General features: G+C 43.8%; 1 protein-coding gene across 1 annotated transcript in view; it reads right to left on the reverse strand.

Annotated features, from left to right (window-relative positions):
- Positions 1 to 2179: 2179 nt before the first annotated feature.
- The window catches only part of LOC124622869 (ski oncogene), a 194429-nt gene continuing 169286 nt past the window's right edge, over positions 2180 to 27322 (reverse strand). The window contains exons 10-12 of the mRNA XM_047148663.1: positions 16155 to 16197; positions 9474 to 9584; positions 2180 to 2370 (exon numbers count right to left, since the gene is read on the reverse strand). Of these exons, the coding sequence (XP_047004619.1) occupies positions 2180 to 2370; positions 9474 to 9584; positions 16155 to 16197 (345 nt within the window). The remainder of the gene's footprint in view (positions 2371 to 9473; positions 9585 to 16154; positions 16198 to 27322) is intronic.

Raw genomic sequence — 27322 nt, forward strand, 5'->3', positions numbered from 1 at the left:
TGAGCTATGCGTTCGTATTAGTTCATATTATTTTGCAGGGGGAAGTAGAGTTTTTCTCCGCTGTAGATTTGTGCTTACCCTTCTTTATAATGCTACATTTGGTCGCCGTGTTCACCTTAGAAGTCTTGACCGTGTTCCCATTGAGCTTATCGGATCTTCGTAATTTTCCAAAGTACACAGGTGGGCTTCAGTTTTTGTAATTATCGTACTATTTGAAATAACAACTCACACGACCTTTCTGTTAATAAAACAATACTGTATTTTTCCAAACTGTGCGCATGTGAAATACGTACGCCTCACTTATTCATAGTGACCCTAAAATGTCGGTCTAGAATTACTCGCTTAAAATGACGTGCTTCTCACTCGTTCACTAGCTGAGCGCGAATCCCCCCTTCCTCCTCCTGGTACAAGAAAAAACTCCTCTCTTTTTTAACAACTGAAAATCAAAAATACCTGACGGTAGGCATAGGCTCTATGATGGGCTACCACTTCATCTTTTCTCTTTGCACTGTGCGGCTGGTCCCGGCGGAGGTTCGGGCATGGGTGTGTATGTTTGTCCTTAGGATAATTTAGATTAAGTAGTGTGTAAGCTTAGGGACTGATGATCTTAGCAGTTAAGTCCCATAGGATTTCACACACATTTGAACTTTTTTTTATTTTTCTCTTTGCCTTTAAACAAGACGAAAACATAAAAGAAGTACAAAAGGTTAATCACAGAGAGAATGCCTGAAATAACGGAATATTGAGTTTCCTAAAGATTTCCGTATTGGAAGGTCCCATGCGTCTGGCTCCAATTACCACTCCGCGTTCGAATTCATTCCCGACCATAATCACGTCGGAAATCTTTTCACGTGAATGCCTGAGTTCAAGTGACAACTTCGCCAATGCACTGTCCTTATATACCATGTCTACGTGATACTATCGTCATCTGTATACGTGCATACCCGATGTCTTTTGCAACCTCAGCGTATTTGTTCTGCACTTCCGTACATCTACATCTACATCTACATTTGTACTCAGCAAGCCACCCAACGGTGTGTGGCGGGGGCACTTTACGTGCCACTGTCATTACCTCCTTTTCCTGTTCCAGTCGCGTATGGTTCGCGGGAAGAACGACTGCCGGAAAGCCTCCGTGCGCCCTCGAATCTCTCTGATTTTACATTCGTGATCTCCTCAGGAGATATAAGTAGGGGGAAGCAATATATTCGATACCTCATCTAGAATCGCACCCTCTCGAAACCTGGACAGCAAGCTACACCGCGATGCAGAGCTCCTCTCTTGCAGAGTCTACCACTTGAGTTTGCTAAACATCTCCGTAACGCTATCACGCTCTTCTTTGGATCTTTTCTATCTACTCTGTCAACCCGATCTGGTACGGATCCCACACTGATGAGCAATAGTCAAGTATACGTCGAACGAGTGTTTTGTAAGCCACCTCCTTTGTTGATGGACTACATTTTCTAAGGACTCTCCCAATTAATCTCAACCTGCCACCCGCCTTACCGACAATTAATTTTATATGATCATTCCAATTCAAATCGTCCCACATGCATACTCCCAGATATTTTACAGAAGTAACTGCTACTAGTGTTTGTTCCGCTGTCATATAATCAGACAATAAAGGATCCTTCTTTCTATGTATTCGCAGTACATTACATTTGTCTATGTTAAGGGTCAGTGCCCACTCCCTGCACAAAGTGCCTATCCACTGCAGATCTTCCTGCATTTTACTGCAATTTTCTAATGCTGCAACTTCTCTGTATACTACAGCATCATCCGCGAAAAGCCGCATGGAACTTCCGACACTATCTACTAGGACATTTATACATATTGTGAAAAGCAATGGTTCCATAACACTCCCCTGTGGCACGGCAGAGGTTACTTTAACGTCTGTAGACGTCTCTCCATTGAGAACAAAATGCTGTGTTCTGTTTGCTAAAAACTCTGCAATCCAGCCACACAGCTGGTCTGATATTCCGTAGGCTCTTACTTTGTTTATCAGGCGGCAGTGCGGAACTGTCAGGTTAAGTTCTGACAGTTAGTAAGCGGCTTTCAAAGCACAGTCTCCTTACGTGATGAGTGTTGTAACCACTCTCTCGAGAGCAATGAACTGCTCGGGAGGTGGCACTGCGCTAAAAATTAGGACGTTTTTTTGGCTTTCATTTTACTTCATTGTCATTTACAGTGGAGAGAGAACTTTTGATAACAAGCCTGCACTAGTAAGCTGCGTAGCTGACGTGGGCAGACAGCTGCGCTCTGAATGCAGACACAGCGCCGGGAGGCGCGCCAGCACATCGCGTCTACGCCCGCCGCAGACGTAATTGGTGTTCAGAGCGACGCGTCGCATAAGCCTATTAGGCGGCGAGCTTCCTATTAAATGCCGCTCTGCCCACATGCTCATTCCAATTATGCACTGACTGAAACGGCAGCGTCACAGGGCGCCCCGCGAACGCGTGTACACAGGTGTACAGAGCCCGTATAATTGTGGCGGCGACGTCCTTTCAGGACGCGCGGCGCGGATTGGCCGGACGTTCTAGCCGCTTCCATAGCGCCTTTGACGCCGCGCGCCCGCCTGCGTCTCCGCTGCTGTGAATAACGCTATTCAGAACAGCGTGCGTCGCCAGAACTAATGGACGCCACTCTCTCTCTGTACGTGCCGCGGACTCGGCTGCGCTTTGCGCCGGTGCGAAGCGTTAATTTGGAGCTAGCTGGTAGTTAACACATGTGCCTTGCGCTGGCGAGAGACGACTGCGTGTCTGTCTCGGTCGTAGCGGACGATATTGTTTGGCAAAGATGCGATAGATTTCTGTCAATGTTTTCCACTAAAGGAATACGAAGAAAATGTTCCCCCGTGTTCACAGCTTGTAACAACACAATACTCTTTCACTAAGTTCTTATTGTTACTGCTCATATTCAAAATTCACTCATAAGATCCTGACAAAGTAAATTTCCAGGCAAATAGTAGATAGTTTCGGCATGTTCCATGAGGCTTTTCGCGGATGATGCTATAGTATACAGAGAAGTTGCAGCATTAGAAAATTGCAGCGAAATGCAGGAAGATCTGCAGCGGATAGGCACTTGGTGCAGGGAGTGGCAACTGACCCTTAATATAGACAAATGTAATGTATTGCGGATACATAGAAAGAAGGATGCTTTATTGTATGATTATATGATAGCGGAAAAAACACTGGTAGCAGTTACTTCTGTAAAATATCTCGGAGTATGCGTACGGAATGATTTGAAGTGGAATGATCATATAAAACTAATTGTTGGTAAGGCGGGTACCAGGTTGAGATTCATTGGGAGAGTGCTTAGAAAATGTAGTCCATCAACAAAGGAGGTGGCTTACAAAACACTCGTTCAACCTATACTTGAGTATTGCTCATCAGTGTGGATCCGTACCAGGTCGGGTTGATGGAGGAGGTAGAGAAGATCCAAAGAACGGCGCATTTCGTGGCAGGGTTATTTGGTAAGCGTCATAGCGTTACGGAGATGTTTAGCAGCCTCAAGTGGCAGACTCTGCAAGAGAGGCGCTCTGCATCGCGGTTTAGCTTACTGTCCAGGTTTCGAGAGGGTGCGTTTCTGCGTGAGGTATCGAATATATTGCTTCCTCCTACTTATACCTCTCGAGGACATCACGAATGTAAAAATAGAGAGATTCGAGCGTGCATGGAGGCTTTCCGGCAGTCGTTCTTCCCGCGAACCATACGCGACTGGAACAGGAAACGGAGGTAATGACAATGGCACTTAAAGTGCCCTCCGCCACTCACCGTTGGATGGCTTGCAGAGTATAAATGTGAATGTAGATGTACGAACACTGAAATATTCAGAAGAGGTCCTTTAGGTAGAAGATCGCAGGCATACAATCTGTTTTTAAGTCTGCCAAGATGAGAAACATAGGAGTAGATATCCTCGGAGTAACGAGGCAGCTTAAATCACATAAAGGCAAGGCCTCCGGTCCAGATTATATACCAGTCAGGTTCCTGTCAGAGAATTCTGTTAAAATAGCTCCATATTTAGCAATTATATACAACCACTCGCTCACAAAAAGATCCGTATCTAAAGACTGGAAAATTGCTCAAGTCACACGAATACCCAAAAAGATAAGTAGGAGTAATCCGCTGAATTACAGGCCTATATCACTAACGTCGATTTGCAGTAAGGTTTTGGAACATATACTGAATTCTAACATTATGAAGTACCTCGAAGAAAACGATTTATTGACACACAATCAGCACGGATTCAGAAAATATCGTTCTTGTGAAACACAACTAGCTCTTTATACTCATGAAGTAATACGTGCTATCGACTGAGAATGTCAAATTGATTCCATATTTTTAGATTTCTTCACAAGCGTCTTCTAACCAAACTGCGTGCCCACGGAGTATCGCCTCAGTTGTGCGACTGGTTCGTGATTTCCTGTCAGAAAGGTCACAGTTCGTAGTAATAGACGGAAAGTCATCTGGTGAAACATAATTAATACCCGGCGTTCCCCAAGGAAGTGTTGTAGGCCCTCTATTGTTCCTGATCTATATTAACGACATAGGAGACAATCTGAGTATCCGTCATAGATTGTTTGCAGATGATGCTGTCACTTGCCGTCTTGTAAAGTCATCAGATGATCAAAACTACTTGCAAAATGATTTAGATAAGATATCTGTATGGTGCGAAAAGTGGCAATTGACCCTGAATAAAGAAAAGTGCGAAGTTATTCACATGAGTACTAAAAATAATCAGCTAAATTTCGATTACGCGATAAGTCACACAAATCTGAGGGCTGTAAATTCCACTAAATACTTAGCGTTTACAATTACAAATAACCTAAATTTGAACGATCACATAGATAATATTGTGGGTAGAACAAACCAAAGACTACGATTCATTGGCAGAACACTTAGAAGTTGCAACAGGTCTACTAAAGAGACTGCTTACACCACGCTTGTCCGCCCTATTCTGAAGTATTGCTGTGCGGTGTGGGATCCGCATTAGGTGGGACTGACGGATGACATCGAAAAAGTACAAAGAAGGGCATCTCGTTTCGTATAATCGCAAAATAGGTGAGGTAGTGTCACAGACATGATACGTGAATTGGAGTGGCAATCATAAAAACAAAGGCGTTTTTCGTTGCGACTGGATCTTCTCATGAAATTTCAATCACCAGTTTTCTCCTCCGATTGCGAAAACATTCTGTTTTCACCCACCTACAAAGGGAGAAATGATCATCACGATAAAATAAGAGAAATCAGGGCTCGCACAGAAAAATTTAAGTGCAGGTTTTTCCCGCGTGCTGTTCGAGAGTGGAACGTTCAAAAATGGCTCTGAGCACTATGGGAGGTCATCAGTCCCCTAGAACTTAGAACTACTTAAACCTAACTAACCTAAGGACATCACACACATCGTTGCCGGAGGCAGGATTCGACCCTGCGACCGTAGCGGTCGCGCGGTTCCAGACTATAGCGCCTAGAACCGCTCGGCCACACCGCGGCTCGAGAGTGGAACGGTATAGAGACAGCTTGAATGTGATTCATTGAACCCTCAGCTAGGCACTTTATTGTGAATAGCAGAGTAATCACGTAGATGTAGAGTCTAGTCACAGATTTCTAGGCCTTATAGAGGGGGCTTAGTATGAGGGGCGTTCAATAAGTAATGCAACACATTTTTTATATCGGACAGTTTTTGCTGAAAAAAATCATACTTTGTAATGGGACATCGTGGAATATTCCTACTTCGCCACTATAATTTCACAAACTTCCCATAGGTGGCGGCGTTGCACGTAGCGCCCATAATGGAGAATGCAATGGCGGGGGTTTCCAAGCCGAGAGATGTGAGTGAGTTTCTTTTGGCGCAAAGCCAGAGGATCGCTGGCGCTTACACAGCTTCTGCGGAGACCTGACAGAGAACAAAAGTACGGTAAGCCGTTGGGCGAGGCGTCTGTCTTCATCGCATCAAGGTCGCACAAACCTCTCCAATCTCCCGTGCGTCGGCCGGCCGCACACAGCTGTGTCTCGTGCAATGTTGGAACGAGCTCACACTCTCATTCCAGGTGATCGACAGACTACAAACACCTTGTTTCTGACCTGGACTCTTTTGTTGGTAGTCCTGACACAGTCGTCCCCACTTGGGGCAAAAATTGTAAATTTTTGGTAAGGTCTTATGGGATCAAACTGCTGAGGTTATCGGTCCCTAAGCTTACGCACTACTTAATCTAAGTTAAACTAACTTACGCTATGGACAACACACGCACCCTTGTCCGAGGGAGGACTCGAACCTCCGACGGGTGGATCCGTGCGGACCGTGACCGCGACCGGCTACTCCACGCAGCCCCCACTTGGTATAACTCAAAGATGTGTGCCCACTGGGTTCTTCGCGGCCCAACAGAAGTTCATAAAGAGCATTGAAGGGTCATGTGTGCGTAATTGCTTGTGCGTTACGAGGCCGATTGTGACAATTTTTTGTCGAACTTCTTCACTGGCGATAATACATAGATTCTTCACTTCGAACCGGAAGCAAAACGTCAATCCAGGGAGTGGCGGTATACTGTCTCTGCTCCGAAGAAAAGACGCGCCCTCAGTTGGTCTTCTGGGACTCTGAACAGGTTATTCTGTTTGATATCCTCCCTCATGGCGCAACGATAAACTGTGACGTGTATCATGGAACCCTCAGAACAATGAAGAAACGATTTCAGCTTGTTTGTGGCCACAAAATTGTGAACGAAGGTCTCCCGCTACATAACAACGCAAGACTTAAAAAAACAAGTTCGGTTCGGTGGTTTGGGGGAAGAGACCAAACAGCGAGGTCATCGACCTCATCGGATTATGGAAGGACGGGGCATTAGCCTGGCATTAGCCTGGAGCGATTTAGGGAAATCACGGAAAACCTAAATCAGGTGGCCGGACGCGGGATTGAACCGTCGTCCTCCCGAATGCGAGTCCACTGTCCTCAAACAAGTCTGTGCACACGAGAGGAGATGACAAAATTTCACTGCGCCGTTTTTCCCTGCCCATCCTACAGCCCGGATCTCTCACCTTTCGAATTCCATCTGTTTGGCTCAGTGAAGGATGCACTCCGTGGAACACAGAACGTGGATAATGGGGAGATTATTGATGCAGCAAGACGCTGACCTCGACGTTGACCTGCAGAGTGACACGATGAGGGCATACAGGCACTCCCAGTAACGTAGAGTAAGTCCCTCGAATTGAATGGAGATTATGTTGAGAAATAGGATTATGCAGGCAATAGAGTGGCGAATGATGTGGTGTATTGGAATCCTGAATGAAACCAACCTGCTTTTAGAAAAGAGCATCACTTGTAAAATAGGTTTTAATAACCGTTTACTTGTAAATATCCCACTTTATGGTAAGCACGTAAAATGGAATAGGGATGTGTCGTCAGTCCTTTTCACAATTAAGGAAGCAGATGCCATTTTCGTCCGACTGCAACAACGGTTATGAGAAACTGGTACGTTTGCAAGTATGAGGGTTGACCGTCAGCTGCGCAGATGCGCTGCACTCTCGACTTCGAATGGGACGTCCTCCATCACGTAGAAGAAAATGCGAAGACAAGTGCTCGGAACATTCTCCTAGCTATGGGCCTCCGTAGGCACCCAGGTCAGAGCTCGTACTGTCCGTTGTGTGCAAATCGTGAAGCGGAACATTCGAAACTTATCGGATCTTCAAATGTATTTTAATCCCAAACGGTCTATTTCCGGACATAGATTCCTTAATAAAACTTAATCTACCAACACAATGGATACCAAGCCCGAGCATAGCTCGGACCGGGCCACAACGAGTATAGCTCGGGCCGGGACTTTTTCGACTCGCGAACCACCTATCGTTCGAAAACTGGATTACTTTCATATGAGAACAATATTCGGAAGTCTCGCAATCTGTCCCTTGACAATATTGCCTTCTGTTGTCATTAGCGAACGTAACAGCTGCTGTCGCGAATGGTTGAGCCAATATGTGATAAAGTTGACGTAATTTTGTGCACGAACTTTTTAAGCTTCACAGTTTACTGCAATTCTTCTACAAATACGTCACGTTTGTTGAGTGAGCGAGAAAATCTGGAAGCTCAAGAAGAGGAAGAAATTGCTCAATGGCTCACCTCGCACATTTTTTTTAGGAAAATTATATTTTCTAGCATCATTATTTTATAGTTTGTAAACTATCAGAGACCTTAAGTAACTACGGTAATAGCCCTCCCGGTTAGCCGTGCGGTCTAACGCACAGCTTTCCGAATTGGGAAGGAGCGCCTGGTCCCCGGCACGAATCCGCCCGGCGGACTTGTGTCGAGGTCCAGTGAGCCAGCCAGTCTGTGGATGGTTTTCAGGCGGTTTTCCATCTGCCTAGGCGAATACTGGCTGGTTCCCCTTATTCCGCCTCAGTTACACTATGTCGGCGATTGCTGCGCAAACAAGTTCTCCACGTACGCGTACACCACCATTACTCTACCACGCAAACATAGGGGTTACATTCGTCTGGTGTGAGACGTTCCCTGGGGGGGGGGGGGGGGGGGGGGGGAGGGGAAGGAGGAGGGGTCCACCGGAGGCTGAACCTCACAATAACCCTGAAAGCGTGGTTCGGTGTGGGGCGGCAGAGGGCTGAAGTGGTCTGCGGCATTGGTCGTGGGGTTGTGGACAACTGCGGCTGCGGCGGGGACGGAGCCTCTCCGTCGTTTCTAGGCTCCCAGTTGACATACAATACAATACAATACAAATACAATAATAAATCTTGAAGCTTGATTTTCTTTATTATATACTCGTATTACTATTGAAGACATATCAGTTATATAATTGACAGTAATAATGCCATAACTGACAGGTTTTCTAGGCCCAACATTTTTCTAAGTGGCCAGTCAAAGTTTGCCAGTCTCTTCAATAACCATAGAAACCCGAAGTGGAGATTCTATATGCCGTTGCCTTGAGGCGGCATTCTTTCAAACAAGCAAATTACATCACGAAACCAATCAAATACGAAAATTATTTAACCATCAAAATAACGTTTCTCGTCATTTTTTTACAACAAATTGTACGAAAAATGATGCGTTTTCGAGAGATCCTCAGTCCACTATTGCTTTGAAACAGCATTTACTAATTACTACATTGAAAGCACGAAATATGGATTTCAATTGAAAAAACTTAATGCATTATGTCGTTTCCGATGTTTCGATTGTGATGTAGAACGCAAACTTGCATCTCATTGGCCACTTTCTTCTCCACTAAGCAAAAATCTGACTGGTCTGATGCAGTCTTACACCCTTCGGAATGCTTTGGAACGTGAATTTCCCCATTATCACATCACAAAACTCGATCAGCTCCTCGTCCGCGAATGCTTTCACGTCCCGTGTGAGGACGGCTTTAAGCTCGAAGGCGTCGGGCCACTTCACGTTCCGTGCTGCGCTTATGGCTGCCGTCGCCCCGCTGCTTCCCATGCCCCGCGCTGCAGACGAGCCTCCCCCGGCCGCCAGCGACTCACCCCTCATGATGTGCAGCTGCCTGGCGACCTCGCTGCGGTAGAGGGCGCGCTCGGGGTGCTCCAGCGAGAGGCGCGCCACAGCCCACAGGCCCGGCCGCGGAACCGCCTGACCTGCAACACAGCGCCCACGTTCTCTGTGAACGTCCCAAAGTAGACCCTTCAGGGATGCGTCAGGAAACAGAACACATACGAGAAACTATTTGTGTAGGATGTATTAAAATTATTTACTGTTAATACACTACAGCTGGTAACATCCCTACCCCCCCCCCCCCCTCCCCCTTGCCCCCGACCCTAAAAACGGTCGAACAACGATGTATACAGACAACACACCTTCTAAAATGGCTATAATTTCGCACCTTACAAGCACTCATCTACATACTTTGTCGTGATTTACAATCGGAATTAGGCGTCATTTGATAGGATGCACATCGTATACAGGGTGAGTCACCTAACATTACCGCTGGATATATTTCGTAAACCACATCAAATACTGACGAATCGATTCCACACACCGAACGTGAGGAGAGGGGCTAGTGTAATTGGTTACTACAAACCATAAAAAAAATGCACGGATGTATGTTTTTTAACACAAACCTACGTTTTTTTAAATGGAACCCCACTAGTTTTGTTAGCACATCTGAACATATAAACAAATACGTAATCAGGGCCGTTTGTTGCATTGTAAAATGTTAATTACATCCGGAGATATTGTAACCTAAAGTTGACGATTGAGTACCTCCGCTGTTTGATCGTGTGTATCGGAGAGCACCGAATTACGTAGGGATCCAAAGGGAACGGTGATGGACCTTAGGTACAGAAGAGACTGGAACAGCGCATTACGTCCACATGCTAACACCTTTTTATTGGTCTTTTTCACTGACGCACATGTACATTACCATGAGGGGTGAGGTACACGTACACACGTGGTTTCCGTTTTCAATTACTGAGTGGAATAGAGTGTGTCCCGACATGTCAGGCCAATAGATGTTCAATGTGGTAGCCATCATTTGCTGCACACAATTGCAATCTCTGGCGTAATGAATGTCGTACACGCCGCAGTACATCTGGTGTAATGTCGCCGCAGGCTGCCACAATACGTTGTTTCTTATCCTCTGGGGTTGTAGGCACATCACGGTACACATTCTCCTTTAACGTACCCCACAGAAAGAAGTCCAGAGGTGTAAGATCAGGAGAACGGGCTCGCCAATTTATGCGTCCTCCACGTCCTATGAAACGCCCGTCGAACTTCCTGTCAAGGGTCAGCCTAGTGTTAATTGCGGAATGTGCAGGTGCACCATCATGCTGATACCACATACGTCGACGCGTTTCCAGTGGGACATTTTCGAGCAACGTTGGGAGATCATTCTGTAGAAACGCGATGTATGTTGCAGCTGTTTGGGCATGTGCCTGCAGATGCTGCTCGCCGACCTTGTAAATTGTTGTTAACGCTTATAACATGAAAGGTGATGGAGTGTCTTTATTGTCAAAACGGCGTAATGAATGATTGCCTATACTAGTAGAAGCTGGAACGCCGGTGGAAATGAAACAGCAGGTGTAACTCAGGCCCTGGGTGGAAAAGCCCGCACAGGAAGTATCCTAAGACGGACGGTCGGGGCACCTGAGAGGTGAAGCACAATACAGCGGCGGGCGGCCGGTATTGTAGCGGGGCCGGAATGATAACCGGATAATACTTCGGAAACTCTGATAATTTTGGCCGCCACAGAGAGGAACAAGGAAGCGTTACCTCGGAAATCATCAGGTTGGGTTACTTCTCAGGATTTTTACTCTGAGTAGCGTAGCATTGTATGAATTCCTAATTAACGGATAGAGAAATTTCCTCGCAAACTTTGCGCGCTGGACGACGAAAGAATAAAATATGGTTGGTCGGCGTTTGGAACAATCTGTAGAGAGGGCGAATATTCTGTGGATTCGAGAAAATGATTCGCTTTCTGCTTTTACAAGAGAGGGGAGACGAGCTTTGCTGGGAAGCCAGCGGTGGAGAGAAAGAGGTCTTCCGTTTTGAGCGTCCATGTTTGACGGGTTTTGTTGGTACAGACAGACTTGCTGTCTTGCTCTCAGGAGATTTTATAGTTAGAACGGTTAGGTACTGTACTGTTGCGAACTTATACGAATCTGAACTTCGCCTTCGGGTAGGAAGCCGTCGTTGAGTACGCAGTGTTCAATGACTGAGAGGACTTCTTGTGTCTATACTCATGTTGAAACGTTATCTGAATTCCGTCCTCGTGGCTGGGAGTTCGTGTTTCTCGTCTGTAGAACACAGAGAGGAGAAGACAGTGCTAGATTATAATAGTCAGAGGACCGCTTTCTGCTGTCCTAGTGTTTGAAAGAGTTTTTTATTTTGTGGCTCGAGTACTTCCACCATCGAAGATGTGCATAAAAACCTTCTCTCCGTCGCACCGGACGCAGTACATACGGTGATATTGCTAATTGCGTTGGATTATTAGGGCTACAAAGCTAAACAGCTATGATCACGTAAATTTTATTTACACTGACGTTCTGCACCACTGTAGATCATCTTTGAAAGTAATGTCTTCTAGTGTTTGGTACGTAGATGATGCCAGTCATCACGCGTTATTTATACACTCCTGGAAATGGAAAAAAGAACACATTGACACCGGTGTGTCAGACCCACCATACTTGCTCCGGACACTGCGAGAGGGCTGTACAAGCAATGATCACACGCACGGCACAGCGGACACACCAGGAACCGCGGTGTTGGCCGTCGAATGGCGCTAGCTGCGCAGCATTTGTGCACCGCCGCCGTCAGTGTCAGCCAGTTTGCCGTGGCATACGGAGCTCCATCGCAGTCTTTAACACTGGTAGCATGCCGCGACAGCGTGGACGTGAACCGTATGTGCAGTTGACGGACTTTGAGCGAGGTCGTATAGTGGGCATGCGGGAGGCCGGGTGGACGTACCGCCGAATTGCTCAACACGTGGGGCGTGAGGTCTCCACAGTACATCGATGTTGTCGCCAGTGGTCGGTGGAAGGTGCACGTGCCCGTCGACCTGGGACCGGACCGCAGCGACACACGGATGCACGCCAAGACCGTAGGATCCTACGCAGTGCCGTAGGGGACCGCACCGCCACTTCCCAGCAAATTAGGGACACTGTTGCTCCTGGGGTATCGGCGAGGACCATTCGCAACCGTCTCCATGAAGCTGGGCTACGGTCCCGCACACCGTTAGGCCGTCTTCCGCTCACGCCCCAACATCGTGCAGCCCGCCTCCAGTGGTGTCGCGACAGGCGTGAATGGAGGGACGAATGGAGACGTGTCGTCTTCAGCGATGAGAGTCGCTTCTGCCTTGGTGCCAATGATGGTCGTATGCGTGTTTGGCGCCGTGCAGGTGAGTGCCACAATCAGGACTGCATACGACCGAGGCACACAGGGCCAACACCCGGCATCATGGTGTGGGGAGCGATCTCCTACACTGGCCGTACACCACTGGTGATCGTCGAGGGGACACTGAATAGTGCACGGTACATCCAAACCGTCATCGAACCCATCGTTCTACCATTCCTAGACCGGCAAGGGAACTTGCTGTTCCAACAGGACAATGCACGACCGCATGTATCCCGTGCCACCCAACGTGCTCTAGAAGGTGTAAGTCAACTACCCTGGCCAGCAAGATCTCCGGATCCGTCCCCCATTGAGCATGTTTGGGACTGGATGAAGCGTCGTCTCACGCGGTCTGCACGTCCAGCACGAACGCTGGTCCAACTGAGGCGCCAGGTGGAAATGGCATGGCAAGCCGTTCCACAGGACTACATCCAGCATCTCTACGATCGTCTCCATGGGAGAATAGCAGCCTGCATTGCCGCGAAAGGTGGATATACACTGTACTAGTGCCGACATTGTGCATGCTCTGTTGCCTGTGTCTATGTGCCTGTGGTTCTGTCAGTGTGATCATGTGATGTATCTGACCCCAGGAATGTGTCAATAAAGTTTCCCCTTCCTGGGACAATGAATTCATGGTGTTCTTATTTCAATTTCCAGGAGTGTATTAGATCACGTAACCATAAAAAAAGGGGCAGATTTGGGCAACTGATCAGTAATATTGGACATTGATGTATAAACATTTGTAATATATAAAACGGTTTTAATGTACAGTAAATATATAAGCAGAAATAACATTTATCATTTATTAATTACTAGTTCCTTTAATCATTGATTTTTGTTTATGTTGTAATTTATATGTTAAAGCGCAAGAAGTTGGAAATATTATCAGCATTAAGAGATCCTAAGATCTGCTTCAGCGGGTAGTCATACAGGGCCAAATATTCAATTTCGCGTTCAGTATTTTCCATTGCGCACATTCATTTTACACCCGCCTGGAGTAGCATCTTGGACGCTAATGTGTTAAACATGAGCGAGTACTAAAAAGTAATGCCTCCGAATTTTTTCTTCTCTTTTCAATATCGGCTGAGGTATTGCATAACATGCATATTATTCGGTCGGCGTTCCTTCTTCGCTGAAGCAAGTTGCAACCCTCTGCCGCTACAGGGCTCCGAACTGTAAAGTGTAACGTGGTGCTGCGCAACAGAAAAATGTGTCGCTGCGTGAGAAACAGCGTGCTGTAATTGAGTTTCTAACCGCAGAAAGAGTTCGCTCACACTGTGAGAGCCTGCTCCTTTAGCAGACCACACACGAGCGCTGCGACATCTGCAACATTCCACAGGGTTCGCTGCCATCGATCGTCCTTCAAACAGTCCCGACTTGGAACCATCCGATTTTCATCAGTTTCCAAAACTTAAATAACAGGAAATTTTCTGGCAGATTAAAATTGTGTGCCGGACCGAGATAGCAATTCGGAACCTTCGCCTTTCGCGGGCAAGTGCCCTGCCGACTGACCTATCCAAGCCCGACTCACGAACAGTCCCCACAGCTTTACTGCCACCAGTACCTCGTCCCGAGTTCGAGTCTCGGTCCAGCAAACAGTTTTAAGCTGCCAGAAAGTTTCATATCAGCGCACACTCCGCTGAAGACTGAAAATTTTATTCTTAAATAACATTTTTGAGGACTTTACATTGATAATTATGAATTGGTACAGGCAGAGGTGAGGTTGCGGCTCCATCAACAAAGTTAAACGTTCTACAGTGGCGGTATCAACAAACTGGTCACTCGCTAGAAGTAGTGTGTTCGGCACCAGGGTGATTATTTTGAGAAATAAATATGTACACATGATGAATGAAAATGTAAAATGTTAATAAAGTTCGTATTGTTCAAAAATCTTTAACATTTTCACATAAAAAGTTAGGAGGCGTTACTTTTCAGTACGCCCTCGTATTTGACGTTAAGTATGTAAAAAAATGAAAAAACCCTAAGTATCTTAGTTTTTATTAGTTTCCAACTATTCATCCAGAAAATAATGAAAAAAATAAAACAGATGTTTATATATTTATTTCTCTTGGTCTATGTGCCGCGCAACTATACAATAAATTCAGTAGTATACCTGAACACTCAGCAAAATGTGTTGTTAATAGAGTTAGTACTAAACAAGTAATAAACTGAAACGTCAGGTCCGATTCTGCAGAAAGCAGAAAGCAGTGAACTTGTTTTTCCTTCTCTCGTGGACGTCCCTGTGAGAAAAGTTTTGAAATGATGACCAAAGATTTTTGGAAGTCGCTAGTACTCTCGTTCTTAAATACTGGATGAAAACAGTCTAGGTAATTTGCGCGCCTTGAGTTACGATGCCTCGAGAGATATACACAGTTTCTATCTTTAATGCTGGATCTGAGAATGAAAGCATGGTCCAAGTAGGCTGTATGCTTCTTATCTTTCGTGTAATCGTCCAGTTTCAACAGTGGGTAATTCACAAGCACATATCTTAAGTTTCCAGCTTTATTTCACATTCTAAGACATCGCTTAAAAATAACCCACGATTGAAATTGGTCGATTGCACGGAAAACAAAAAGAGTACAGCCTACTTGGAGCGTGTTTTCATTCTTAAAATACGTTGAGGCTGTGAAGCTTACCAAAAATAATTATGTGTTAAACCTTTAACGTGATGTTGTACCTCTTAATGAGTAGGCATTTAAACTTTTTAAATTCGGTCAGGAATTGTATGAAGTAAGATCGTGCAATAAATGATTGATAAAACATGTAAGTTTTAATATTTTTGAACTAAGATTAGATTTATGGCAGAATAACACAAACGCATTCAGTATTTATCTACATGCTGAACTACATACATTTTTATGTGTAACTTATTTATCTTTTACATCAGTTCTAGCTTGTAACGATCCTGGTTTACGAGTAACACAGGAGTATTGATGAACTATGCTTCTTTCCTTTGCGAGTGACCTACATTTCATTGCCTTCTTCTTTGCAGTTAATACCTGTCCGGCATCTGATTTCATATAGCTACGTTTATGTGGACGTGCAGTGATTTACCACCACAAGGAGGCTCCTGCTCAGACAGCATTTTGGTCTGAAGACGACCACAAGCTTGATCGAAACCGGTTACCAGAATAAATAAATTTGTGATCAAGACTGATTTGATTAGTAACTATTATTACTGTGTCTACTAGTACTTTCAACATAGCAAATTCTTAGTAGTGGAAACTTGCACGTTCACGATTGACTGCCTTCCCCATTCTGAAAGGATTTTCGTTTGCGGAATTTCGAATAGAGGGTAGGAGAGAGGAATGTTGACTCACCTTCACCTCCGGCTGGGCTGTCTTGCTGCTCTGCGATTTCTTCCTGAAAAGAGAAAATTCCGCATTAAATTAACAATGTAGTGACTGTCTGAGAACTGTTAGGAAATTGAGACATGTGAGTAAGGGGCAACGTGAAATTTTTCAATCTAACAGAAATATCCAAAAACATCTGCTTCTCAGTTCTCTCATATATATATATATATATATATATATATATATATATATATATATATATCTATCACGTCACACCACATCACATAAGGTCTCTCTCAGTAGGCACACCACTATAGTTCTCACCAAATCATTCAAAATTGGCGCGACACTGAAGAGAAGGAAAACGATGAACAAGTGAGACGCGACAGTAACATAGTGTCTCTCTATCAGGATGGAGGCGTAGGTGTTTACTGAAATATAGTTTTGCGGAAAATACGTGTGAGAAACGAAAGTAAGAGTGAAATATAAGAAAAGATATGGAATATAGTGCACACTTTAGTTATGGAAAGAGAAATTCACCAGAGATGCACAAATGGATGGCCAATATAAGTACAATGACATTCACGACCACTACTCGCGAAAAAATATTTCAAACATCAGCAAATTTATTCATGACTTCTTTGCAGACGGAGTACTCTCAAACACGATAAAAAGGCTCAAAAGAAGCCGAACTGCAAAAATAAAATTTCACAATCAATGTAATCATAAGAGAGCACTCTAAAGAAATTATACAAAACGCACATGTTGTAGCTTTTAGGCCTACAACAGAAAAATAACCAAGAACTGCGTTATAGCATTTTACAGAAGTAAGTCGAGACCCATAAAAGATAAGTCATAAATGTAGAAACATGTCTGCGGAGACAAAAAGGAAATATTCAGTGTTTTGCATAAAGTGGAGTTTCAGAAAAAAACGATGTCTAATACAAAGATGTAAAATTAATGAAATTTGTAAGTGTAACACAAAGATGACATTGATAACGAAGAAATTATATTTTTTATTTTATTGATACACGTTGAACAATTTTGTGAGGCAAGTATCAATTTGGTCCTAAGAATGTTTAATAGGTCTTTTATAAAGAAGGCATGTAGTGTAGCCTTGTTGTTCTAATGGATAAACTGAAATACTGGGCAGTGACCGAGTGTCTGCATGTTGCGGTAGTATAAGTCTCCATCGATCGAAGGAGAGGTTGTTGTCTTTGTTGTAAGGAGGGTGTTAAAATGTTGATGCTACACTCAAAGGAAACAGAAAGTAGGAATTAGTACGAAGAGCAGAGTTTGCCACCGAAAGCTGACGTCTAAGCCGAAGATGCTGTACATCACACCAAACTTGCAGAAGATGTCAAAATTTAGTAGTACCTGTTTAGTTGGAGTAGCTTTAAAAGCTCTTGAGCACTTTACCTATGCCTCCTATTTTTCATCATATTACGTAAGTAAAACTAGCAATGTTCTATGGTTGAGCAACTCTTGCGGGCTTGGTATGATAGGTGTTCCGCAATCGTCGTGGTCTGTGGTGATAGCTGCCAGTGTTAATGACTAAGAAACTGAAAGGTAGGGCCATAAGTGGTAACTAATACAGGTGCAAAAAGTAGAAACGCTAACGCTTTGTCTGTGCGTCTCATCGAATGCAGTTTCATCCCTGGAACTGACCAGCTAGGTAGTACGGCTGGAGGCACAGAAAAAGCTGTTAGAAGCACTCCGACAGCCGGAGGTCAAACGGCAAAGCCATCAGTGGAAACTTTCCAAACCTCTTCCGCCAAAGAAATCCTAAGCTGTTCACACAAGTTCCGGTTAGTTCACGACAACCTTCTTCGACTGCAGGGGCCCCTCCGCTCGTAAAGTTCCTCCAGCGTGAAAGAACAATCTGTGTGCAATGCTGTGAAGATACTTCGACTCGCCGCACAGTCAAACCTTCCAGGAATGCTGTTGGACGGAACCATCCTGTTGCACAATAATTCCCACCCCCGTCTCGCCAGCAGGATGAAGGCCACGTTTCAGCGATCTGGTAGGGAAACACTGCAGCATCCTCCGTGGACGTCATTTCATTCGGATGAGGAAGTACACGAGTGGGTGCGGTTGAATCCGTCAGCGGCTGGCCGCGTTCTGAGAAACAAGAATTAATTGTCTTGTCTCCCAGTTGATAAATGTCTGAACGCATTGAAGAGGAAATCCGCCTTAGGCATTTTTCAGCAGTTTTATGCTATCTTCAGTGCGTTTATTTATTTAAAAAAAATGGCTCTGAGCACTATGGGACTTAACATCTGAGGTCATCAGTCCCCTAGAACTTAGAACTACTTAAACCTAACTAACCTAAGCACATCACACACATCCATGCCCGAGGCAGGATTCGAACCTGCGACTGTAGCGGTCGCGCGGTTCCAGACTGAAGCGCCTGGAACCGCTAGGCCACACCGGCCGGCCGTTTATTTATTTACTTTTCTTCTGCAAAACTGTTGTTATCTGTTATCTTTAAAGCAACTGTTGGTAGAATAATTGCGTTTGTAAAAAGAGCGATTATTGTCAAATGTTTTACATTGGTTAGGATACGGTAGAGAGTTGAGATATGTAGCACTGTGTTGAAGCATTCTATGTTGTTTATTTACGATACATCTAAAGGTTCTAGTTTTATAGTACATCTGGAAATAAAGCAGTTGTATTTATTTGTTTACATACCTTTGCATTCAATTTATTTCCAAATGAACTACGAAACTAGAACCTTCAGACACATCGTGAATAAAGAACATAGAATGCTGTACGCTAACCAGTGTAAATTATTTGACAATAATTTCTCATTTTACAGATGTAAATATTTACCAGAAGTTTGTTTAAAGATAACATGTAAGACAATTTTGCAGAAGAAAAATAAAAAAAAATAACGAGATAAACCCACTGAAGACAGGACAGAGGGTGCTGATACATGTCTGGGTGAAAACAAAACTACAAAGGTGTCTTGCATAAGGTGGAATTTATCTCTAATTTTCTTAGGAAGCATGGAAATAAGAAGAACTTCAACATTCGTAGGACGATTATGTCATAAAACTTATGCGCTATTATTTTTGAACGGGACCACTCTATGGTTCAGTTGTATCATTTGATAGCCCGTATACTTACCTAGTATTCTCCGATTTTGTCTGCATACACTTGTAAAAGTGACTTCCGTGGAGCTTCTCAGGATATGTACCCCTTCAGCCTTCCCGTGGAGCACGGGACTACGTCTGCAGCAAACTGCCACTGAGGTTTTTTTAACATCGAAATGACAATGCTCGAGGCCAAGGAAAACCTAACAATTCCTGGGTAAGCATGTACGTTTCGTATCGCGATATCAAGTCACGTTTTTGTTACAGCCAGCGACAACACCGGCCCTTGGGCCAGGAAGCAACATTTCTGAATACGATATCGAAAGAGTGAGAATACTAACGTTTCTATTGATTTATACCATAATTTTTATAATAGGGACCGCATTTAGAGCCATAAAAATCGACAATAACGGTACGGTGGCGCACAACACATATGTGAGTATTTAGTTTCCGAAGCACCCTGGAAGATACAAAACGGTGCATTGAAGGACAATTTATTTGTGATTCTCTTATAACGTACGTACATCTACTGAATAATGTCGCTTTTCTTTAATAACAAAAAATTTGTGGTAAGCACCAGAAGACCTGACCTTCTGCAGAAAGACGTCGTATATCCAGCGAACAAAGTAGAGTTTTTGTTCGCTACACTTTCAGCCAAATCAGTGAATGTGGAACAGAGGAAACCTACATGGAATGTAATACTTACATTACTTAAAATATCAAATAGGCCACCACAACTGTAGCTTAAGGGAAAACCAAACAGACGTGAAAATAAATCGTCAAAAACAATAAAACTGTTTCCCGAGAGAATAGAAACCAACTCCACTATTGTTGCTAAATCTGAGCCACAAACGGCGATAATCTTCAACACATTCGCTTTCGAAGCAAAAACTAATTACATTTACAAAACATTCGTGTAATAGACAGTCGAGTGAAGTGTACGAAAGGACGAATCAGTGGGCTCCACAATTTCTTTAAGTGCCCGAGAAAGTGCCTATGGTAATAGCAACAGATATATAAGCTACTCATGCATGAAATGTGTCTATATTCTTTTGCTTTCAGCGGAATAAGCAGCAAATCTATATTCGAAAGTACTTCTTCATGAATGAATTTTAACTTAAGTCACTTAATAAGTGCGAATCAGATGTTTTTATACGTATTTAATGATAATTCATGTCTCTTGATAACTTAAGCATAAATACTATTCCATTAATAAAGTAGGAAATTTTTAAAAACCATTATTATCCTTACGACATATGTGACTGCTTTTTCACCTCTTGGACCGCTAGTGTCTCCCCGGCTGCCAAACGGTAACAACTTTCACACGAGAGAGTGTCGCGACTGTATTTATTAGACTGTAGTAGCTTAGACCGTATATAAAATAGAACGCGCATGTCCATATCTCTGGCGTGTTAGGGCTTGAAATCCTCCTTTAAGTCACGTGACTCCGGGCAGAAAGCCGAGTTCCTGTCTTTACGCGCTGTGCGAAGTGGAGCTGACAGTTTTTCCAATTTATAGCAGAAATGAAGCATTGATTTTGACAATTCAACGTGACAGTTCTTTTTAACAACCGACAGAATAATTGTTGTTTAGTGAATACTCTGTTTTCCAACTGTGAAATCTTGTAGTTCACCACTTCCACAGGAGTGAAAGACAATATAATAATTCCGCGCGCAGCACTAGTTTTCTAACGATTTCACAAGAACGTGAGTGAAATGTTATATTCTATTGTACGAAAGGAAATGCGTTTCTCTACATAATGTCAGGTATGTATAAGCGCATGTTTTTTCTGACTTTTCTCAATCCAAAATAAATACCGAAACGATAGCAAGATAGGAAGAGCAATATGTTACCCAACTTTGAGTATACTAGTGTAGTGGGCTAGATATTAAAATATGTCGTCTTAAAATTGTAGTCACTCATCAGGTTTTGCATCCGAGGACGAACAGCCATCTTAACTTTCAACTACTGCAAATACCTCTGCAAGTATTTTGAAATAGTTCCCTTTCACAATTGAGATTTTCATCAGTTTGTGAAGTGTGTAGGGTCAAAACGAATCTTCTCTGGGCATATATTCACTGAAGAACTGTATTTTGTTATTTGTAAACAGAACTGTCAGTACGTTTCACCTGGCGACACATAAAAACGATAACCATCGCATTAATGTTGGGAATTTCGGAGAAATCAGATTAACTGCACTGCTACATGTGTAACAGCAATAAGGAAAATTATTTTCTTGTTAAAATCAGTGCTTCATTTCAGCTATAAATGAGAAAAACTGTCAGATCCACGCCACACAGTGCGTAATAACAGAAACTCGGCGTCCTGCCGCGAGTCACGTGACTTAGATGTCGGCTTTAGTGTAATGACGTCACGCGCAGTCTACGTTATCTGTGGTCTATGTACTGTAGTGTCTGTTCTGTTACTGCCTCCATGACGAGTTGCCATATAATACTGCAGCCCTGTCGTATAATCTTTTTAAGAGGGATCTTTTGTGACGTGAATAAAGCACGCTAAAGAAATCATTGCTTTGTGTTACAGAACCGAGTGTGTATTGGATTAGAGGAGAAAAAAAGTTACAATTTTTAGAGGGTGAGGGTACTCAACAAACAGAGCTCTTTCCTAAAGTACTGCGCCGTCCTAATTACAGGTACATAATTATGGGATGTGATTCAAGACTCATAAAGCTCTCTCTCTCTCTCTCTCTCTGGCAGAGAGGGACATAGGCCGCCCAGAATTAATGCAGAGAAGGAGTGTGCGTTCATTTGCGGGAGTGTCTCGTTATTAAAGACAAGCAAAGAAATCCGCTTTATGCGTCCATAATGCTGTGGCCGGTGGCGCACCCGATTGAACCCCCGCGACAAATGCTCTCCACCCCCGCTGTGACGTCACAGCCGGCCCTGAGGCGCCTCGGGGAGGAGTCCCCAATGCGCGCCCCAGGGATATCATCGTCGTCTCCAGACAAAGGACTGTACACAAACGTTTAGCAGATACCTATCCGCAGCAATTAATTTCGACTCCGGTGTCCACCCCCTTTCACCTTTCAGAAGCGGCCGTGCCGGCACAACATAAAGGGCGAAAAGTAAGAAGATTGTCTCCCTGCGCTGAAGGCCAGAGCGCCTACCTCTGAGGACGGCAATCACATTAAGAGCAGCTTGCCTGGGATGAGCTGTTTATTCATCCTTTACCCTCCCCGCACCCGTTTCCTCTGTACTGATGTAACAACCCGTACAAAGAATGATCTTACCGTCGCACACTGTACACTTTGAACATTATCAACAAAATGCCTAAATATCATATCTACAGAAATGAGTAAGACAAAATTAGTTGAAAAATACAGTTAACAACAAATTTTTAGGTAATTTTATTTGTGTGAATAAGCGTTTTGTCTCATGTTCAGTTTGCGTGATACAATTCAGTATTTACAAGTACAAGGGTAATTCAATAGAAAAACTTTCAGGTGCAATAAATTCATAAAAGTTGTGAGAGGTGGCATGAGCCCCCCTCTCATATTTCTACCTTACTCTGAGTAAGTCGATTTTGCTCTCTAATTGGATGCGGTGAAAAGTTGCTATTCCTTCACACGCGGACTTCCCACGCAGCGTCTGTCGTCACCCAGGTGGTCCAGTGACAGGCGAGATCTGCTGATCTTGAAAGGGTTAAGCCGACGGGTGTGAGGAAGTCGAGCGGATGCTTTCCAGACGCCGAGATTGTCATAAGTGCGGGGCCGACACGCCCACAGGGGCCTGACAGAGCGGTTGGGCTACAGATTCCGTTACTTCGCAGAAACTTAGTGAAAACACTTTCTGGTGGGCTACCAGCGAGGCGGCAAATTCCCGCGTTTCCTGCAAAATCATAACTGCAATTGGCTTGCTCAGGGAATAGCTCCGTGACGTAGCAAAATCGGAGCAGAAATTGGCGCCAAGTATCTCCATTGGTGGAATACTAGTGCGTCGACAATAGAGTGGAATTTTACACCGGTTTTCGAGTTGCTGATTGGAACGTTTAACCACGGCCACTGTCGTGGAGGCAGGAATGTTCTGTGTTCGGCTTGTATGGGTGCTCTTGAGAGGGTCGGCTCTCGCCTTTCAGTCGGAGTAGGTTACAAGACTGAGCTCGCGCTGCTCTGGACAGCCTGCCTTCCGTTGCTGTCTAATATACTTTCATTTAATTGTAACTGTTTGATGAAGTTGCTGAAGTTTCAACTTCAACGTAACTTTCCGAGTACAGTTGGCAATTGAGCGTTCTGCGTACAAGCGGCCTGTGTTGTCGTCTTGAGCAGTTTTGGCTAAAATTGACTCTATCGGAGTTACTGTGTGAGTCCACTTGTTAAAATCACTCACTGCACCGTCAGTGAGTGTGTAGCGAGCCTTCTTCGTCTCCCTCAGAGACGCATTTGTGTTGCTAGGAAGTCTTTAGTCTGGAACAACCAGACCAGGAGAATTTGTTTCAGCCTATACTCTCGACATTATCATCACCACGACGGGATGGCGAAGCAACCAGCCATCGCCTCCGGTATGCCAGATCGTGTCCTTGCAATTAAGAAGACAGCTTGGTAATGTATGTCCGCAGCACCGACAAATCAGGGAATTTTGCTATGTGACAATCAGAGCTCAGCAGGGCGTACCTGTTCCCGACGTTTCTAATGTGGTTCTGTCTTGGGTGTTCATTGTCTGAGTTCCCACTACTGTAGCAGCAATTCATGTTGGGTTGGCTGGGTGTTTCTCTTAAGATTTGAGTTGCAAGGTTCAAAAATGGTTCAAATGGCCCTGAGTACTATGGGACTTAACATCAGTGGTCATCAGTCCCCTAGAACTTAGAACTACTTAAACCTAACTAACCTAAGGACACCACACACATCCATGCCCGAGGGAGGATTCGAACCTGCGACCGTGGCAGTCACGCGGTTCCAGACTGAATGAGTTGCAAGGAATTGGCTCCACATACCACTTGGTCATAAATGTCACAATCTAGTTTATGGACAACTTCACCTTCACAGAATTTATTTGAATACCCAATTTCACGTATTGTAAATGTTTCATGTGTTTTGTTTATCATTTTGAGTTTAGTCATAATAAATCATATTGTTATTTTGGACAGAACTTTCATTCTGTGGATCGGTAAAGCAACCTTTTCATTTCTTACTACGTTAATGAAACTTTCCTTTATCAAATTAATTTCTATCGAATTAAATTATTGCAGGTGCCGAACTCTTTTCTACTCCACTTGCAGGGTCGATTACAGTCAGTTCGCGTTTCTTCTTAATCCATGTACAACAGCAAAAGTCGGAGTTAGAAAAGGGTGGGAGGGGGCTTAGAGCATCATTTCCATATGAAGATTCTAGAAGAATTTAAATATACTAGCCCCGGCACCTCGCAGTTGTATTATCGATTTGGTAGTGGGCATGAGTTATCCCTCTGTTTTGATAAATGGCCAACAGTCGGCAATCTGTTACTGCATTATAGTAGAGGAAGCTGTTCCAGTGCAAACTTGGCACGCCCCCTTGTCGACTTACACCGCCTTGGAGCGGTCACGCTTTTTGACTAGTAAACTGTTGAACCTGTGAAAATGCATCGTGGTATGATAGTAAATACGGTTATTCGTGTGTGTCGCTGTAGTAAGTGTGCGACTGGTACATTAAGCACTTCACTGCACGTAATCTATACTGTAGCACATTACACATGTTCTCGCTCACACGCTTCATGGTTTAATATACCCTAAAGCAAGTGCACAGTAACGTGTGCAGTGTTCTGTATTGTGGATTGCGCGTAGAGAAATGCTTAAATCAAACCTAGCAATTGGAAGAAATTGATGCTATGTACATCCAGTACATACAGAAGAACACGAAGATAGACAAAACGGACGTAAAAATGAATACCACTGAGGACAACTAGCATCAACAGGCGAAAAATATTTTTTTTTACAGATAAATAAAACATTCATTGCAAAAGACTAACTTGTTTCTTGCCTATAAGATAAAGAATAATTAAAATGAAACTAAGAAAGATAACTGTAACTAGTAACTTTTGAGAACATTTCTCGTGGAGAAACAGTGGTCTAGCTAAAAGTACTTTAAAAATGTATTACAAAACAGTCTCTATCATTAAAGCAAATGACGTTCGTGGAGTTACAACACCCTCCCCATTCGCCGCCTCCGTCTACCATCATGCCATGAGCGTCTGAAGATGGTCAAATACTGATCGAAACCGGTTACCATTGAAATAAATGTTTTTGCGGAAGAGACTTTTTTGTAATCCATTTATAAAATGGCTGTAAATGTTAACATTGTTCTCCAAAGGTATCGTTGCAAAGCGATATGAAATGAAAACGAACACGTAAGATCGATAGAAGGCGAATCGTCAGTTTATTGGGAGAATTTTAGGACAATGTAGCTGACCTATAAAGGATTTCGCGTACAAAACACTAGTGAAGTGCGACCTATTCTTGAATACTGCCGGTGTATTTGGGACACACACGAGGTCGAATTACAGTAAGACATGGAAACGATTCTAGGGCGTGCTGCTGGATTTGTTATCGGTAAGTTCGATAAACACGCGAGTATTACGGGAGGCTTCGGGTACTGAAATGAGAATGCCTGAAGGGAACATGACATTCTTTTCACGGAACGCTATCGAGAAAATTTAGAGGAGCGGCATTTGCGGCTGACTGTAGAACGATTCAACTGCCACCAACGCACATTTCGTCTAATGACCGCGAAGACAAGATAAGAGAAATTTGGGCCCGTACAGAAGAAGACAGACAGTCGTTTTTCCCTCGATTTATTGGCGAGTGGAACAGAAAAGTAAATGATTAGCAGTCGTAAAAAGTACGCTCCATCATGCACTGTCTGCTGGCTTGCGTAGTGTGTATCTAGATGTAGGTCTAAAAACGCTTTCATTGACCTATTGGAAGATGAGGTAATTAAACATCTTATACATTTCAACAACTACCTTTTGCACTTAAAAGAACAAAATTTTTAAAACTAGTTTTTCGTACTGCGGAGCATTTGAAGTTGCCAATTTAATTCAACAGTAACCAGAAAACTGCTGGCAATAATTTTTTGGGAGGGGACTTCATGAAGCGGCATTTTCCTTACGATGCACTCAGCCCGCCAGCCCTCAACGAGTTCAGAGTTTCAACGGAGAGCAACGAACTACTATTTTGAAGGCCTGAAATAACTTTGCTATCACTGTTGTAATTACTTTTATTTCTGTGTACAGATTTACAATGTTTTGTGTCTCATGCAGAGCGTGCTGGTGTTGAGAACAGATAGCTTTTAAAATGTAATTAAACATATTAAACCGCTCTTATTTTTTCGCAGTTTTTTAGTATTAATGTCATATCCAGCCCATTAAACAATTTAGTGTATTTCTTCAAAAGATATTTACAAATGTGCAAGAAGGCTCGTGTCTTCGCCGCCGGGGCAACCTCCGCTATCGCATGTGGACTGATTATACTGAGAAGCAACACTAATCGTCGGTGACTCATCTGAGCGAAACTCAGCAGACCCATCACCTGCTATATTCATAGAATACACCTTATCTTACTCTGTTGGCCATCATAAATATAATACCATGAAGGCAGCAAGCACCAAATGTCAAACTGGCATGATGTGTACTACTGTTTGGATATGCAAATCTTAGCATTTCAGCGCAGAATTTTACGTATATAACCACGGTTTAAGTCTCAAAAATACTGCGCACTAACAGAATCTACGGGAAAGTATGCTGTACCTAATGACGCACCCAATTGCACCACTGAAATATTGGCTCTTCGAGTGCGCTCATCTGGGGAATAGGGAAGGAATTTAAGAAAGGTATAATCTTCACGGACTCTAAAAGTACAAGGGATAGACAGCACCATATGTGAATGCGATCACCTATCATTATATACATACTGAGACTGCAAGAAAAATTGAAATTGACATAAACATCATGTGGCTGAAAGGACAGTTAGGCATCTTCGGAAACGGTACATTAAACAGAAAGGCCATAATAGAAGATCCTGTGCCCTTATTCAGCCGGTACCGCCAATTAAACCGAGATTTAACGGAATCAGACTGAGTGAACGGCTTCAGAGCTCCTGTGTGGCTAGGTCATC

The sequence above is a fragment of the Schistocerca americana genome, chromosome 7 (genome assembly GCF_021461395.2).
Source record: "Schistocerca americana isolate TAMUIC-IGC-003095 chromosome 7, iqSchAmer2.1, whole genome shotgun sequence".
Taxonomy (NCBI): Eukaryota; Metazoa; Arthropoda; class Insecta; order Orthoptera; family Acrididae; genus Schistocerca; species Schistocerca americana.